Source organism: Coturnix japonica, chromosome 4 (genome assembly GCF_054131305.1).
Source record: "Coturnix japonica strain WE chromosome 4, WE-NBRP24, whole genome shotgun sequence".
Taxonomy (NCBI): Eukaryota; Metazoa; Chordata; class Aves; order Galliformes; family Phasianidae; genus Coturnix; species Coturnix japonica.
In genome coordinates this window covers 56,835,204-56,851,170 of record NC_140666.1, presented here as the reverse complement: position 1 = coordinate 56,851,170, position 15,967 = coordinate 56,835,204, and the positions used below count along the sequence as shown (strand labels likewise).

The 15,967-nt window shown below is 45.6% G+C and overlaps 2 protein-coding genes across 3 annotated transcripts; one reads left to right on the top strand and one right to left on the bottom strand.

The window, feature by feature from the left end:
• The first annotated feature begins 4,089 nt into the window (after window positions 1-4,089).
• On the top strand, window positions 4,090-8,536 carry EXOSC9 (exosome component 9). Of its 2 annotated transcripts, none has more exons than XM_015861913.2 (12): window positions 4,090-4,186; window positions 4,328-4,422; window positions 4,637-4,756; window positions 4,981-5,083; window positions 5,467-5,604; window positions 5,777-5,859; window positions 6,095-6,227; window positions 6,325-6,413; window positions 6,597-6,743; window positions 6,917-7,101; window positions 7,451-7,529; window positions 8,297-8,536. In XM_015861913.2, exons 1-12 carry the CDS (start codon window positions 4,121-4,123, stop codon window positions 8,376-8,378), a joined length of 1,320 nt encoding a protein of 439 aa, XP_015717399.2. In that variant the 5' UTR covers window positions 4,090-4,120; the 3' UTR covers window positions 8,379-8,536. The 2 variants fall into 2 exon arrangements, with proteins under 2 accessions (XP_015717399.2, XP_085403032.1); XM_085546906.1 differs by lacking the exon at window positions 8,297-8,536 and adding an exon at window positions 7,694-7,813.
• A 1,327-nt stretch (window positions 8,537-9,863) lies between these two features.
• On the bottom strand, window positions 9,864-15,889 carry CCNA2 (cyclin A2). The gene is made up of 8 exons (XM_015861915.2): window positions 15,558-15,889; window positions 15,238-15,454; window positions 14,800-14,912; window positions 14,265-14,488; window positions 13,533-13,737; window positions 12,134-12,247; window positions 11,498-11,631; window positions 9,864-11,039 (listed from the first exon to the last, which is right to left on the bottom strand). The coding sequence occupies exons 1-8, from the start codon at window positions 15,690-15,692 to the stop codon at window positions 10,991-10,993; spliced, it is 1,191 nt and encodes a 396-aa protein (XP_015717401.1). The 5' UTR covers window positions 15,693-15,889; the 3' UTR covers window positions 9,864-10,990.
• Window positions 15,890-15,967: the final 78 nt, after the last annotated feature.

The following is a 15,967-nucleotide window of genomic DNA, read 5'->3' as shown; positions in this document are numbered from 1 at the left end:
TTGATATTTAGCTATTGTGCTGAGACTCCACATCGCAGATTAATTAAGCACACTCACACAGTGGCAGGACAGCACTGCAGCCATTTCAGGTCAGTCTTTGGAAAAGCACAGATACAGGCAGCAGCAGTAAGAAAGAAAGGATCTCATTTCTTTTATAACTCCATGGCTGATCTCAAATCCAACAGTGTAAATACTTCCTGCTTTCCCAAAGGGACTGCAAGAGCTACAGGGTCTAAAGTTTGTGTGGGACTCATTCTTAGGTGCAAAAAACGTCATCATAAACCAGCAGATGATGCGAGGTCTACAGTTTGGGCAGAAAATATTCTGGGACATGCTCAACTTGCATTCAGCTGGTATTTAGATGGTTCGGTGACCATTCCAGGTTCGCTTTTGAAACAAAATGCCTTTAGCATATAACTACATCCCTAAATTGTAGTATTTTAGCAGGCTGTACTGCTCAGCTTTTACTTCTGCAGGCTGCATTGCATGCAGTGGTTACCTACCTTCTTATTCCAGTGGAACTGTAACTATTTCAAGCTCTCCAAGGTTCTTAGAAAAGCAAATTATTGCTCCCCAACCAGTTTTATGTGCTGAAATACCATATCTATGGTATGTTGTTTATACATATGTAAACGCATATGCTGCAGACACAAGAGGGCAGAGCTTGCGGCTAAGCAATATGGGCACATTACAGCTATGGATACCATGAGAAGAAGAGATCAAGCATTTATGTATTTTTGTAAGGCCAGAAAATGCAGCAGCTGGAGGTCTGCAGTCAAGATTCTGAGATTCAGATGCAGTTTGTTTTTTTCTTCACTCCTCAAATGTGATTTTCACTCATGGTTCAGTTTGGTAAGATAATCCAATTCATGCATTTCTGTCTACAGAGCATTCATCTCAAATGAAGAAACACTCCTATACGAGCACAATAGATCATTAGGCTCTTCTTATTAAGAATTCCTGCTCAGCCTGAGCACCTGTGATTTATTCACTCATTTATTTACTCTGCAGTGCAATACACTCGTGGCTTTTCTTCCTGGTTTCAAATACCTACAGTATTTCTATTACCTGATTACAACTGTAACTCTGCTATTTACTGCACAGAAATGTTGTAGAAATAGTGTACTAGCTCAACTTCTATTCCATTAAGCAATGATGTTGACCTTATTTTCTTTGTGGCTTGCTTCATGATTCCTGTGCTATATGTTTTTCTACCTCCTTAATGTGTAAGAAAGTCTTCACCCTTCCTTGCACACGTACAGGCATAAAGAATACAGCACGAGTCAAATGAAAAAACTTATTTCCATCCCACACACATCTTGGTTTCTGCATGGGAGGGGCACCAGCCCCATGGAACCATATCCAGCTCCTCCTGATGTTCACTAATAATGCCTTAGTGTAACCTGGGGAAAGGACCCAGTCAGCCTTGGGAATGCAGGTGGAGGCAACTCACCTGTGTGATCAGAAGGAGCAGAGCCTGGCTGCACCTCTCCTAGACTTCATTTAAGGGCTGGCTGCCACTGTGAGATTCCTCTCTCGTGGAGTTCTTCCCTGCAAGCCCCGATCCTTGGAGACAGGTGTGTATTCCATTCCTGTTTGTCCCTTTTGCTATTCCACTCCTGCATCACCTTTCCACTGCACTAACTTTTCTGACTGTAACAACTGCCCTGGGGGGAAGGAATAAACTATTGTTGTGATTTGCTAAGCAACAAGACTTAGCTCCTCATTCTCTCACCCAGTTGCTAATCTCTGTTAAGAAATGTGATGGCAGAGGTGTACAGTTATACAGCCAATAGGTAAACAGAGGTTAAACAGCTGTTTCATAAGAAAGATTATTATGATAGAAAGAGAATCTATGAGAAACTGAAAACTCTTGCCAATGTTAAAGGTTTGCAGTAAACTCCATAAAGAAATGATCTCCAGAGAAAGTGATCCTGCCTTAGTGGTGCTCAGCCCTTAAAATGAGATCTGGGAGAGGCAGAGCCAAGCTCCAGCCCTTCTGGTAGCACAGCTGAATTACCTTCACCTGTGCTCCCGCAGCTGACTCATTGCTTGCCTCAGGTGGTAATCAGAGGTTCAGGCTGTGATCAACAGTTTTTCACACACAGAGGGCACTTTGCCTGCAGCCTGACAGAACAAGGCAAAAAACAGTTCGTGTGAGGGCCCAGGATCAGATTTTTTCCTATTCTCCTTCTAAGGCACAATTCTAAGTGTATGCCTGTATGGGAAGTTGGTAATCACAGCTTGAACCACTGATTAATCAGCTGAGGCAAGTGTCGGGTCAGCTGTGGGAGCACAGGTGAGAGTAATTTAGCTGTGCTCCTGGAAGAAGTGGAGCTTGACTCCAGCTCCTCTAGACTTCATTTAAGGGCTGACCACCACTAAGGCAGCATCTCTTGGAGGTTGTTTCCTGGTGGAGATTGCCTCAGCGTTTCCCAGTGAAGGCATCCATATTGTTGAGTTTTTCCTTATAAATAACCTTTTGAGTATTGGTTACCATCTTTGTATCATTCCACCTTGCAATGCCCCTGTTGCCTTTTCTATGATTAATAGAGGGTAGCATGGTCTAGGAGCCTCCAATAAACCCTTGTAACAATTTTAGTATGTAAGTACCTGAAGAGAGTTTCATGAAAAGCTGTTTCATATTGAAATGCAAATGCTTCATAAAACTGGTTTTCATTCATCTGCACTACTGAGCAACCACTTACTGCAAAAATCCCACTGTCCACATAGTCTGCAAGAATAGTACAACTTATTAGCTAATGTGAATGACTTGTTGAGCAATGCATCCATTTCCAGATTTCAATTCTTTTTCACTGGTTGACAATATAATGTTTTTTGTAAGAGTATTAGAGAGATGGTAAGCATTATCTTCCCTTGCAAATGCAGCAATTATAACAAAACAGTGCTAGTGAACGAGATCCAAGTAGAACTGATTAATTTATCCTTTCCAAGATAAGCAGCATGCTGAATCAATAACAGTGACAGCTAAGATACCCAAGGAAGCCCTGATATTTCCTGCTAAATATCTGAACTGCTGCATTAGTCATGCACAGAATGTCCATTTAAGCATTAAATTCAGCTCTCTCTCTTCTTCCACAGAAGCTACGAGAATTAAGCTACTCTGAAAAATGCTTGAATTAATTGCTTGCCTGCTGTGGTCGACCTCAATGCAAACACTGCAGGTCCAGTTTTCACACCTGGAGCACAAATACCAGTGATTCCAAATACAGTTGGCAGTAAGTCATTGTACTTTCCAACCCTCTCCTCCCCTCCCAAAAAAAAAAAGAGGAAAATAGAAAAAAGGAAAAGGGAGGTGGTGGGGAAAAATAAACAAACCAAAACAACAAAGGGACAAGGGGGAATGGTTTTAAACTGAGACGGGAGGTTTAGGTTAGATATTAGGAGGAAGTTTTTCACACAGAGGGTGGTGATGCACTGGAACATGTTGCCCAAGGAGGCTGTGGATGCCCCATCCCTGGAGGCATTCAAGGCCAGGCTGGATGTGGCTCTGGGCAGCCTGGTCTGCTGGTTGGTGACCCTGCACATAGCAGGGGGTTGAAATTCGATGATCATTGTGGTCCTTTTCAACCCAGGCCACTCTATGATTCAGTGAAAAGGTGGAAAGAAATAGAAGAAATAGCAAGATAGGTTGATTTAATGTGGGCTGGTTCAATAACAGTGAAGATTTCTCATTGAAGAGAAGTGTTTACTTCTACTGTCAGGCAAAATGACATTGAAAGGCTCTACAGAGGGATCTGGATAGGCTGAATCAGTGGGCTGAGACCAATGGTATGAGCTTCAACAAGATCAAGTCCTGAGTTTCAGGAAGGGAGGTCACGGTGAGGGGAAGTCGGCCTCGTGGGTCACAGTGACAGGACAAGAAGGAATGCCCTCAAGTTGCACCAAGGGAGGTGTAGGCTGGGTATTAGGGAAGAAGGAATTCCTCTCACAAAGAGCACTAGGCGCCTGCACCGAAGAATCGCGTGTCCGCCCACCGCCAGGGGGCCCCATTCAGCAGCTCCGCCGGCCGCGCTCTGTGGTGAGGCGGCTGGAGCGGCCGCCGCGTGTTGATGACGTCCCGCAGCCGAGCTCACGCCGTCCGTTTGTGGGGTCCGCCATGAAGGAGACGCCGCTGTCCAACTGCGAGCGGCGCTTCCTGCTGCGCGCCATCCAGGAGAGGAAGGTGCGGTGTCGGACCGGCCTCCCCGTACCCTGCCCCGTACCCAGCCCCGGGCCCTTCTCGCCTCAGTTGCGGGGCGGCGCGGCCCGGCGTGGTGCGCTGACCGCCCCGTGTGTGTGTGTGTGTGTGTGTCTGTCCCCTCAGCGGCTGGACGGGCGGCAGTGCTACGACTACCGCAATGTGCGCATCTCCTTCGGGCCCGAGCGCGGCTGCTGCGTGGTGGAGCTGGGCAAGACCAGGTAGGAGCGGCCGGGGGTCTCCGGGCTGGGACACACACAGCTCTATGCGCATTCACCGCCCTCAGGGTGAAGGAAAGGAAACTTGAGCTGAACAACGAGAAATGTGTTAGAAAACATCCACCTGGGTCTTTGTTTTTTCTTTATGTGTTTTGTTTCCATCGTTAGGTATTTTCCTGCTAAGCTTTCTGGCCTAGCTGCTTATTTCTTTCTGCAGGGTCCTTGGGCAAGTCTCATGTGAACTCGTTCCCCCGAAGCCAAACCGGGCTACAGAAGGGATTCTGTTCTGTAACCTGGAGCTCTCACCCATGGCTGCACCTGGCTTTGAGCCTGGCAGGTACGTCGCTTTCTTAAGAAGTCCAGGCAAGGATAATGGTGCAAGTGGTAGAAGTGCCGCTCTGCTACACAGAGGCTCGAATCCTAGGGGTTGGACTTGATGATCTCTAAGGTCCCTTCCAACCCGCACGAGACTGATACTGTGATAATGTATGAACCACTGCTTGGACACGCACAAGTATGTACCATAATGATGTTGAATTTGGGTTGATTTTGTTTGAACAGGCAATCCGAGTTACTGGTCAAAGTGAACAGACTGATAGAACGATGCCTGAGGAATTCCAAGTGTATAGATACAGAATCCCTCTGCGTTGTTGCTGGTGAAAAGGTAGGAGAAAACTACCAGTCTCAAACCATTGCATAGAATCACTGAGCTTGGAGAAGGCCTCCAAGATAATCCACTCCAACCATCCACATAGCACCAATATTTCCCCACTTAAGCCACGTCCCTTAGTTATACATCTAAATATTTCTCGAATTCCATCACATATAAACATATTTAATGAGTTTAAACATAAAAGTCACTTTTTCAGGTGCTCTGTCTTGTTTTGAATACTGGTCTTTTTTCATCCTAACTCTTAAAGCAAATACTCGAGGAATGTAAGCTGCTCTTTTTTGTGATTCAAAAACTGGAAGTTTTTCCTGCTTGGAAAAGCAGGAGCTTCTGTGGAATTATGTTACACATTACCAGTTATACATGTTTTCCCTCAGGTCTGGCAAATCCGTGTGGATCTGCACCTGTTAAATCACGACGGTAACATTATAGATGCTGCCAGCATAGCAGGAATTGTGGCCCTATGCCATTTTCGCAGACCAGATGTTTCTGTGCAAGGAAAAGAAATAACGGTGGTAAGTCATACCAGGTTTACCTCCATAAGTAGTAAATGGGAAGTGTTATACAAGGAGAACCAAAAGAGGTTTTTTATTAATATTTAGTTGACTAGACTTTTTTTCTTTGCTTTCTGTTTCTTTACATTGCTCTTGCACAATGTAAATAACCAATAACCAATTCTTTTCTAAGTACTCTCCTGAGGAACGTGATCCTGTGCCCCTGAGCATCCACCACATGCCTATTTGTGTCAGTTTTGCCTTCTTCCAGCAGGGGTAAGAATTCTTCTTAAAGCTCTTGACAGAAACAGCTTATTGTCAGTTGTGCAAAATTATTGTTACAACACTGTGAAAATACTCTTGTTGACAGACAGCTTTCTTAACACGTTCATACGTGTTCTCCACAGTGTGATAGTAGCCAGCAGCTTGCACAGATAGGAAGAAAACTGTTACAGGGGAGTCAAAGTCAACCTCAAACTTCTGTTGTCTTATGTTAAAAACTTGGTTCTAGGACGTATTTGTTGGTGGATCCAAATGAACGAGAGGAACGTGTGATGGATGGTCTCCTTGTAATTGCCATGAATAAACATCAGGAAATTTGTACCATCCAGTCTAGTGGAGGGATTATGCTATTAAAGGATCAGGTAAAAGTCAAGGAAAACATTTAAGGATCTGTTCTGTGGTTCTATTTTAAGTCATGTTTTCATGATTCTAAACTGTTACCGTGTATGTAACGTACAGGTTCTGAGATGCAGTAAAATAACAGCTGTGAAGGTTGCGGAAATAACAGAATTAATTCAGAAAGCTTTGGAGAACGACCAGAAAGTGAGGTGAGTTTTTGGGGAAGGAATGGAAAGTACTTTGAAAAATTGATTGAAAAGTTAATGCCAGTTTATAGTGAAACAGCAGGTTGTTTCTGTTTGTAATCATTTAAAATATTACAAGTATGGAAATGCTTGCTATATTCATATATGTGAAATATCCTGAAATAACATCTGTTGTTGGATGACTAGGAAAGAAGGTGGGAAGTTCGGCTTTGCAGAATCAATATCAAATCAGAAGATCACTGCCTTCAAAATGGACAGTGCTGCTGTAGATACCAACAATGTGGAAGAACAAGCAGAAGAAATCATAACTAAAGCTGACCCTCCTTCAGAAGTGTATGTTTTCTATTCGTTATTCTGGGGGGGAGTTTTCCTCTTATCTGCACTGGCCCTTCTAGAAGCTAGTAAGACACTCAAGCTATCAGATGGCTCAGGGTGGCCCTATAGCCTTCAGAGGAAACAGCCTTAATACAGTGCAATTACTAACTCCAAGATTTTCTTTACTTCAGTTTTGCCAAACCAATATTGCACACTCCCGGCACAGCCCAAATTGGGGAAGGAATAGAGAATGCCTGGGGAGAGCTGGAAGAATCAGAGAGGGAGGAAGCAGCAGAAGAGGAAGGTGAAAGCAGCGCTACTGCTTTTGAATGCCAGAGGGCAGAAACAGAGGATACAAGTATGAGTGAAGCCAAAGGTACTTCCCTTGATACCACATACGTTTATTTACATTGCTTTAAGTATAAATTATTAAAGAATAGAAATGTGCAAGATGTTCTGTCTTCCTTAGGACCATCGTAGTCACTTTCTTTTTGGACATTATACTTATTTGGCACTTTCATTTCACCTTTACATCTGTTTTCTTCAAAAGAAAGCTTGTTTTCTGTAGTATATTGAAGAGCTCCAGAATAAGCATTAGTAGTTATAAGCCTGTTTTTCCACTTCTGACTATCTCTTTAAAAGTGCTGCAGTTAGTGATCGCAGAAGGTGTTCATATAAATTGGATCAGTTTGTGAATTCATGTTTGTAATTATTTTTTCTTCTAGATGAACCTATTGTACTGTCTGACAGCGAAGAGGAAGAAGTTGTCATTCTGGAACCACAGGAAGTACCAAAGAAAACAAGGTAAACACCATATGAGATTAAGAGGGGGAAGGAGATGGTAAGGAATACTTGGCAACAGGATGGCCTATGCTTAGAACTTTGCCAATGCCAAGGAAGGTCTTGGTCGATTGAGATTATACAGCAGAGTGAGGAAGTTAAAATCTGCTAGTTTGCTCCTCCTTTAGGTGACCAGTCACTGTGGCTGATCTACAGCTGTCTGAGGTGATTATGGATCACAGAGTCCTAGAAAGGCTTGGATTAGAAGGTACTCTAAAAATCATCTTAGTTCCAACCCCCTGCCAGTGGTGGGGTTGCCACTCACTAGATGAAGTTGTCTGGGGCCCCGTGCAATCTGACCACCTCCAGTTCATCTTTCAGTAAGGAGTGATGGGGTGAGAAGTTAGTGTTTTCTTTAAAAATACACTGCTCCAGCTCCATAGCAGCATGGCTGGGATGTAGCCCCACCATGCTGAGCACCTGTGTGACCTGGGCCTGCCTGAGCATGGTATAACCTCAAGGGCACACAGCCTCCTGAGCTTGTCAGGTATTTGACTTGTCTTAATCACTCCAAAAGGAACCAGAGCTTAAAGGTAAACTTGAATGAACTGCTACATTATAGCTAATCTTAAGTTTTATCTCAAGTTAGTTTTACTGTTGTGTCCTTGCTTTAACCATGGTAACCCTCACTGTGTTTAGAATGCTTTCTAGAAACAACTTTGCACTGAGCACAGTTTTGAGATGGAACTCCTTAGTACAGTCATTTGATAAACAGTCTTGTTTACTCTCAGACCACAGACCAACTTGAAACAAGAAAACACAAGTAAGAAAGCATTTAACAAAAAGAGGAGAAAGAAGAGAGCTTCTCGTTAAAGGCATCCCCTTCAGTAAAGCCATAGAGTGTGATGTTGTTTTATTACTGAACTTATTTTTGTAGATAATTTTATTTCTTCGCACCCCAAATCCGGTTCTGCTTTTTTCTATATTTTATGTAACTGGACACAGCATAAAATAAAAAGAAGTTAATGTAAGTGAGAGTGTGGTAGCATCCATCTGCAGCACAGCCTACTCACCATTCCCATGTGAATGACTCATAGGTGATGAATAGTTCTGGTCGGAAGAAAAGAGGCCGCAGAACTTCCACACAGAGGCAACTCCTACCTCAGTAGTTGTTTGAAAAGTTTAATGAAACACTCCATGCACAGACATAAATTCTTCCTGAACTATATTAAGCTCCCAATTGAAAATCTGGCAGAACAGAGGATGTCTCAAAGCTGTCTGCTTTGTGTTGAGAACCAAGTAAATCAGAAACGCGCACATATTTACAAGAGTAACGTAGGACTAGTTTATATGTGACTTCAGCTTTATATGACAGGTAAACAGGAGAGAAGTAGCTGTCACAGATACTGCTTCCCAGCATCGCTTTTAGAAATGAATGGTGGAGGGAGAAAAAATGGCTCCCAATGACAATGAAAGCTTCAAGAAAAAGGAGAAGGGAACAAACCCAGAAAGCCCTGTCCCTCGGGAGCTAAACCAGTGCATTTTCTCAGTGTCTTGAAAGTTACCCAGTAGATGCCACAGGAAGGTGAAGAAGGCAAAAGCCTGTTTCTCACAATGAGCATCGTGATCTTCAAAACATGTTGACCAATGCAGCTTTTTGACCTTTCAAGGTCACCAACTCACGTCACAACTGTGGCACACATATTCCTGTCTATACGTATTCCCTCTCCTGCAAGGGTCAAGCATTTCAAATACTAAGCACTAGACATGATATACTGCAGTCTTTCCCAACTGATTTTAGCTTTTCCAGTGGCAAGATAGATAGTGCAATAAAACTAATTGAAGACTACTGAAGAACATGGTATAGTTCTTCATTAAACACTAGAAGATGGGCAAGAGTTAAAGCACAACCTAAAAGGCTGACAGCCAAAAAGCAGCCTCTGTTGCATACTTTTGCCTCAGCTGGATGACTCACTTGGCTAGATTGGTTTAGTAACTGAGATGGCTCATGGAGGGCTTGAACCACAGAGCAGAGTGGAGCAGAACAGAGAGCTTTTAGTAACTGAATCTAGATGTGTAATTGGGCTCAATGCATACATGGCAGCTCAATAGAGGGCTGCTGATTTTTAATTAATTTTCTCCTTTTCTTTCTTAAATAGCCCACACCCACGGCTTCACACATACATAGAATTTATACTAGGTGTGCAGCTAATCAGTATAGAATCAACTTGAAGTTTAAGGGGTACAGGTTTCTCACAGGGCATCCCTTGCCAAAAAGAATCAAAAGCAATGCTGGTTTGAGATGGTGTTACTACAAGGTAGTGATTTTAAGGTATTGGCAAGACTGCTAAGAACAGAACAGGTGTAAAGCTTGTTTATTTGCCAAACTGGAACGGCTCAGTTAAATCCAGCTCTTCCGTGCATTCGCTTCTTTCCATACACAAAGAACAGTAGGTACAGGGAGTGTCACTCCATTTATCCAGGTTGAAGGTAGATGTCCTTTTCATCAAATGACACACTAGATTGTAGGCACAACTAGATTGTTCATGTAACAGTTCTAGTAACTAAGAAAAAATAAGATCACTTGGTTTACCTTTTTGCTGCATGCCACAGAAGGGACCCTGCCCAGCTGAGAGGGATGTACAGAATTAGTACTACTCTGCACACAGCCTACGCACCCCAGAAGACATTGTGTCCTTTCTAGGGCATAGAGCATTAGTTCACTCTCCTGCAGCATAATCGTTTCACCACCCCTCAGGAGGTACACAGGCTGTAGGTTCATTTACTACCTTGATGGGCTATTGGAAAAGCTAATTAGTAGGAACTTCACAGGCTTAAAATTAGTTTAACACTTGGGCTAGAAAATAACTACAGTAAGACTGCTTTCTAGATGTAGTTTACTAGTTTCAGCTGTGCAGTTCCTGCAGCAGAGCATTGAACCTTTAATGATGGTAATCCATTAAAGAGAAATCAGGGCTTCCAGTAACCGGTGCCTCCCAGAAAGCCTCACAAAAAAGTGATTTCAGCAAGGTGTTCTCATAGCAATACAGTTTCTTCCAGTACTGTAGCTGTTTGGCCATACTAAGTCTCAGCTTAGATTAGGGAGTATAAAAACACTACAGATACCACTGCGGAATTCAAGTCCCTCTTACTCGGAAGGAGAAAAAGTCCTGTGATAATGCACTGCTACTATTACTGTTATGTCTATAATTAGATAAGCAGTCTCAGACTTGACTTGGTCTTCATGGTTAATTCTGTGCTTCAAGAGAACATTCTTATAAAAACATAGCTACATATTTTAAGAAGATTGCATGTACAAAAGATTTACATTAAAACCACATAAAACTAACTTCAGAATTACGCTCATCAAAACCTGCATTAATATTCTGAGTAATCACACCTAGAACTTTGAACCACATTTAAAAACTGTACATCATTTTCTTGTAATATACATCTGCGTATTTAAAAGATAAGTCTCTTGATTATTACAAATCTAGTGTCTCTGGTGGGTCAATAAGCGATACTGCGTGGTACCTAGAGAAGGGAAAAAGAACACAAAGAGATGCAAGATGGAATGTTGCTGAAGTGCTCTCTGCTGTAAATAATAACATAGATACTGCAGTAAAGCACATTCCTTGCAAGGCTCAGCCAGCTGGATACGTTTTGGAGCACGGCAGCCACCGCACCAACCTGGACTTTTTTGAGCATTACATACATACACACTCCTCCCTAACAAAGGGAGGAATTTCCAATTCAATTCCTCCAGTTTTTACCTGAAGGTTCAGGCAGTGGTTTGGGTAGCAACAACAGGCCTGCTGAACATGAAACACTGCTCAACAAAGCACTGTGCAAGGACCTGGAGGGTCTCTTCAGCCATTTTACTTACACCGCATTGGTGTGACTTTAGATTCTTCCCCAATTAACCCACCCCAGCCCCAGTTAAAGCTCAGGCACAGCAGACTGGCTTGCCACACATGTCTGCAGATACTTACTTTGTGCTCTTGTACTTTTCCCTTATGGACTGTTGCGTGTGCTGTGCTGCTTTGAGGTAGGTCTTGTGAAGGTCCGTGAGGCAAGGCTTAATGTGTTCAAGGTCGTAGCCTGTCACCTTGCACAGAGATTCAGGCTGAGGAAAAAGGAGGAACACTGAAACACATTCATGTCATTCTGGGGGAGGTTTTCAAGCTTCCCTGTTGAAACAGTATTGTCCCAGGACACTGGCAGTCTGACTATCTCAAGCACGGAGCAGCTCAATCACTGCTCACAACTGAAGCGTTCCTGTAGATCTACAGGAATCTTGAGGACTACTGAATTCTTTGCAGGGCAGAAGTATTCCTTGCCTCCATTACTTAGGCTTTCTGCCTGCTCCCTCATCCCAATAGAGCTGTTTATAGCTTTGAGGATGAATAGAACACAATGCAGCCATAGATACCTCTGCCTTTCCAATAAAGGTACATCCCTATCTTTTCAAATACTGCAATCCTTCATTAATGGGTTACTGGTATGGAAGGGCTGCCAACTCCAGCAGCCCAAAACTCAACAGCGTAGGCCCCAGCACTCAAAACTTCCTTCCAATACACCAAGCATGCATCAAGGGATGTGAATGCTCAGGTCTTAGTGTTACATACCCAAGTTTGTCCAGTGATCGTATAGCTTGCTAGATGAAATGCTGCAGCAGCAATAACTGATGGCAAGTACTTCAAGTAAGGATCAGCATCAATTAGAGTCAGCTCTCCAAGATACTGCAAGGGAGACAAAGGGAAAGTGAACCATCTGCTTCCAAAAAGAAGTAGAAGAGCATTTAAGCAGCTTCGCTTGGACAGCAATTTAAGCTTCCAATCCTGCCATCAACTGGAGGAACAGTTTTACCAGTTCCCACTTACACCTGGCCCATAGATTTGTTCCTTTGGATTAATGCTGATACTCTTCAAGACAAAGCTTACCCATATTAAAGCAGGCAATGACGCAGAAAACTTTAAAGCATGCTATACTACCACTTGTGATAACGAGAGTCACAGATCAGCAACAAACACAAGGAGCAAATCCCCAAACACCTCTCTTATAGAATCTATTGTTAGCTAGTGTCTAACACTGTTCTCACGCAAGCTTTTTCAGTGTATTTCTTCTTTAGAGGCATCTAAAAATCAAGAAGGAAGAATTACTGGTCTCACCTTTGCACAATGCAACAAAGACTTCCATGTAGGAACTCTGGTACCTGTGATACAGAACCTTCAGCTGAGACACTGTGCTCTGCTGAGAAACTGGCCTCTGGATGTAGAGCTCGGTGTTTGTGGAGGGGAAAAATAAAAACCCTTCCTGCCCAAGTGAGAGGGCAGGTGCACGTGTCAATTTTAGACAGGAACACAGGGAATACCTAACAGGGAAACAAACCCCAAACTAAAATGCAGCAGTCTTGGCCTACTTTGAGTAAGCATTCATGTGGAGCCAGGCCAAGTACCAAACTGTAACAGTAATGGAATGTCTCAAAGAGCAGCAATGATACCATTGCTTCCAGCAGTACAGAACTGCTTCTGGAGGAGCCAGAGGCACATCATGAGCACTTCTCAGATGTGTCCCAGAGAGATCACACACTCGAACATATTAGGAGGTGGAAAAGTCCACTCTAAAAAGCCCTTTACCTCTGGTCTGTACAAATACAGCTGTAAGGTGGAATGATACAAAGATGGTAACATTCAAAAGGTTATTTATGAGGAAAAACTCACTGATATGGATGCCTTCACTGGGAAATGCTGAGGCAATCTCCACCAAGGAGCAGCCTCCAAGAGATGCTGCCTTAGTGGTGGTCAGCCCTTAAATGAGGTCTAGAGGAGGTGGAGTCAAGCTCCACCCCTTCCTGGAGCACAGCTAAATTACTCTCACCTGTGCTCCCACAGCTGCCCCAACACTTGCCTCAGCTGATTAACCAGAGGTTCAGGCTGTGATTACCAATTTCCCATACAACAGCTCTTGTAAAATGCATTAACAACAGAACTCTACAGTTCCACAGACTGAGCTAGTAAGCCTTACCATTGATAAGCTCTCAACTTTAGCATTCGTCTGCTGGTGCAGGAAATACTGAGTGAGGAACTGGTTGATCGTCGGAGCTGCCAAATCAAATGACAAAACCTTCAAAATTAAGTGCTCCATCCTCAGAACTTGCTTCTTGTTGTAGGTGTCATCCGTGATGTAGACAAACTCTGCTACTTCAGGGGGGTAGATTTCCTCAAACTTCCTGCCATGAGAAACAGAAGCAAACAGTTAGGGACTAGAGAACCAGGCCACCAGCAACGCTTCATTAAAACCAGTGTGCTGAACTGTGTGCTGACTTCCAAAGTAGCTGGATACAGTGACTGAGCAAGCTTGCTGCACTCAGGTTGATAGGTCTCAAATCACCTGAATTTGAAGTTAAAGAATTCCAAGAGTCTGTTATTTTGGGACTAAGTAATTTAGAACTTAAGAGTTACTGAAATTCCAGAAGAAAACCAAATAGCTTTTTCATACTCTTTCTTACTATTGCCTTAATTCCTTTGTGAAGCCTTTCACTCCTACATCTGGAAATCCTCCCATTAGGCCAATCTACAAAGACAACCTGGAATCTCACTTGCAAACCTTCACATGGGCTGCCAAGCTTTTGTATATTTCAACCTATTACAAAGCCCTTACTAAACAATATGATTACAGGCTATCATATGAAAGCTACAAGACTTCCATCACTACGAAACCAGTAGGTGTTATTTTCCATCAAGAACTTTTACTTACGATGCGAGCAGCATAGCTGCAGTACCCACAAGCTGGAGCTTTCCTCTCAAAACAGACATTGAAGAAAGAAACCTGTCAATGTAATTTACAGCTAAGTGCAGAGTTTCATTCTGGAGCTTGTACTCTTCTCCAACTTCCACCAGCCAGTCCACCAGAATAGCTCGCATGTTGTTGGTGATGTCAGGCTGCTTCTTCATGTAGCCTATTTTAGGCTTGCATTTTACCTGCGGGTTCAAATGACAGACAAGACTGAGTTTGGACTAGGTGCCTGCAGGGAAGCAGTCACTCATACTCCATTTACCATACCCAGGTTGCTTTTAACAGGTCACGATAAGCAATGGTCAATCTGGACTCAGAAAGTTACATCTGCATCATGTGCTTTGTGGCTTGTGCTCAGTGCAGAGCGCAGCCAACCTCCCAGCAGGAAGCAGGGGGACTTACTTACTCCCAGCTTTACTTCAGTTACTGTGGCAGTAACTTATCCTCAGATACACTCAGCCCAAATATGCGAGCAAGAGAACGGGTGGCATCTCACCTCCATTTCCCTAAGGTACTTGTGGATATCGCTGACATAGTCTGGCACATTGTTAACGTTTGGTCGTTCTTCTGCTTCTGAAGTTATGGAGATATCCATGATACTCGGGGAGTCTAGGAGAAAGGCCTCGTTAGAAGGGGCCCGGCAGAACCCCGTGCAGCAGGCGCGATGCTGCTGGCCGGCGGGAGGCCACGCGGGGGGGCCAAGCAGGCCCTGGGGAAGCCGAACCATGGCTCAAGGAGGAAGCGCCCCGCTGTCCCCACTAAAGAAGGGCCGGGAAGCCCTTTCCAGGCTGCCCAACATGCTCCCCGCTTCCCTCCAGCCGAGTCCCGCGCTCCAGCCCCGTTCCTCAGCCGCAGGCCGCGTCCCGCCGCCGGCACCACATCGCGCGGGCCGGGCGCTCGCCCCGGGCGCGGAGGAGGCAGTGCCGCCGCTTACCGAGGCTGAGCTCCATGGCGTTGCCCAGGGGCGCCAGGGGCCGCCGCTCCCCCAAGGTCCCGAGGGCGGCCCGTAGCCCCGGCGCGTCCGCCGCCTCCTCATCCCGCTCCTTCTTCCTCTGAGGCCGCCGCGGCTCCTCGTCGGGCTCGTCCACGTAGACGCTGAAGGGCTGATGCCGCCCCGCCGCCGCACCTCGGCCCTCTCCGTTCCGCGCCGCCTGCGGGAGCGCTCGGTCAGCGCCGTGACAGCCGCCCTGACAGCTGCACAACGCCCCAACATGGCGCCCGCCCGCCGCCCCCCGCCAAAGCCCCGCCGCTCACCTGCGCACCGAGCCCGAGCCCCGGCCGCGCCGGGCCGCCCCGCAGCAGCCCCAGCGCCACGCGGGTACCGGCGGCGGGCGGCGGGGCTTTGGCGGGCGGGGGGACGTTCTCCTGGTTCTCCTGCTCCGCCAGCATGGTGCCCGCCGGGGGGGGGGGGGGAGAAGCGGCCGAGGGGGAAAGGGCCGGGGGCGGCCGCGGAGCGCGGGTGGTCGGGTGCGTGCGGGTGTGAGCCGGCGTCCCGCCGCCGCGCAGTCTCGCGGCCCGGCGCCGCTGCCGCCGTTCGAGCAGCCCGCGACTATTGAATCGCCCAATCAGCGGCCAGGCGTCACGCGGGCACCGGCAGCGCGGGGGGCGGGACCGGAGCGCCGCAACGCGCATGCGCAGCGCACACCGCGCGCCGCTTGGCCCCG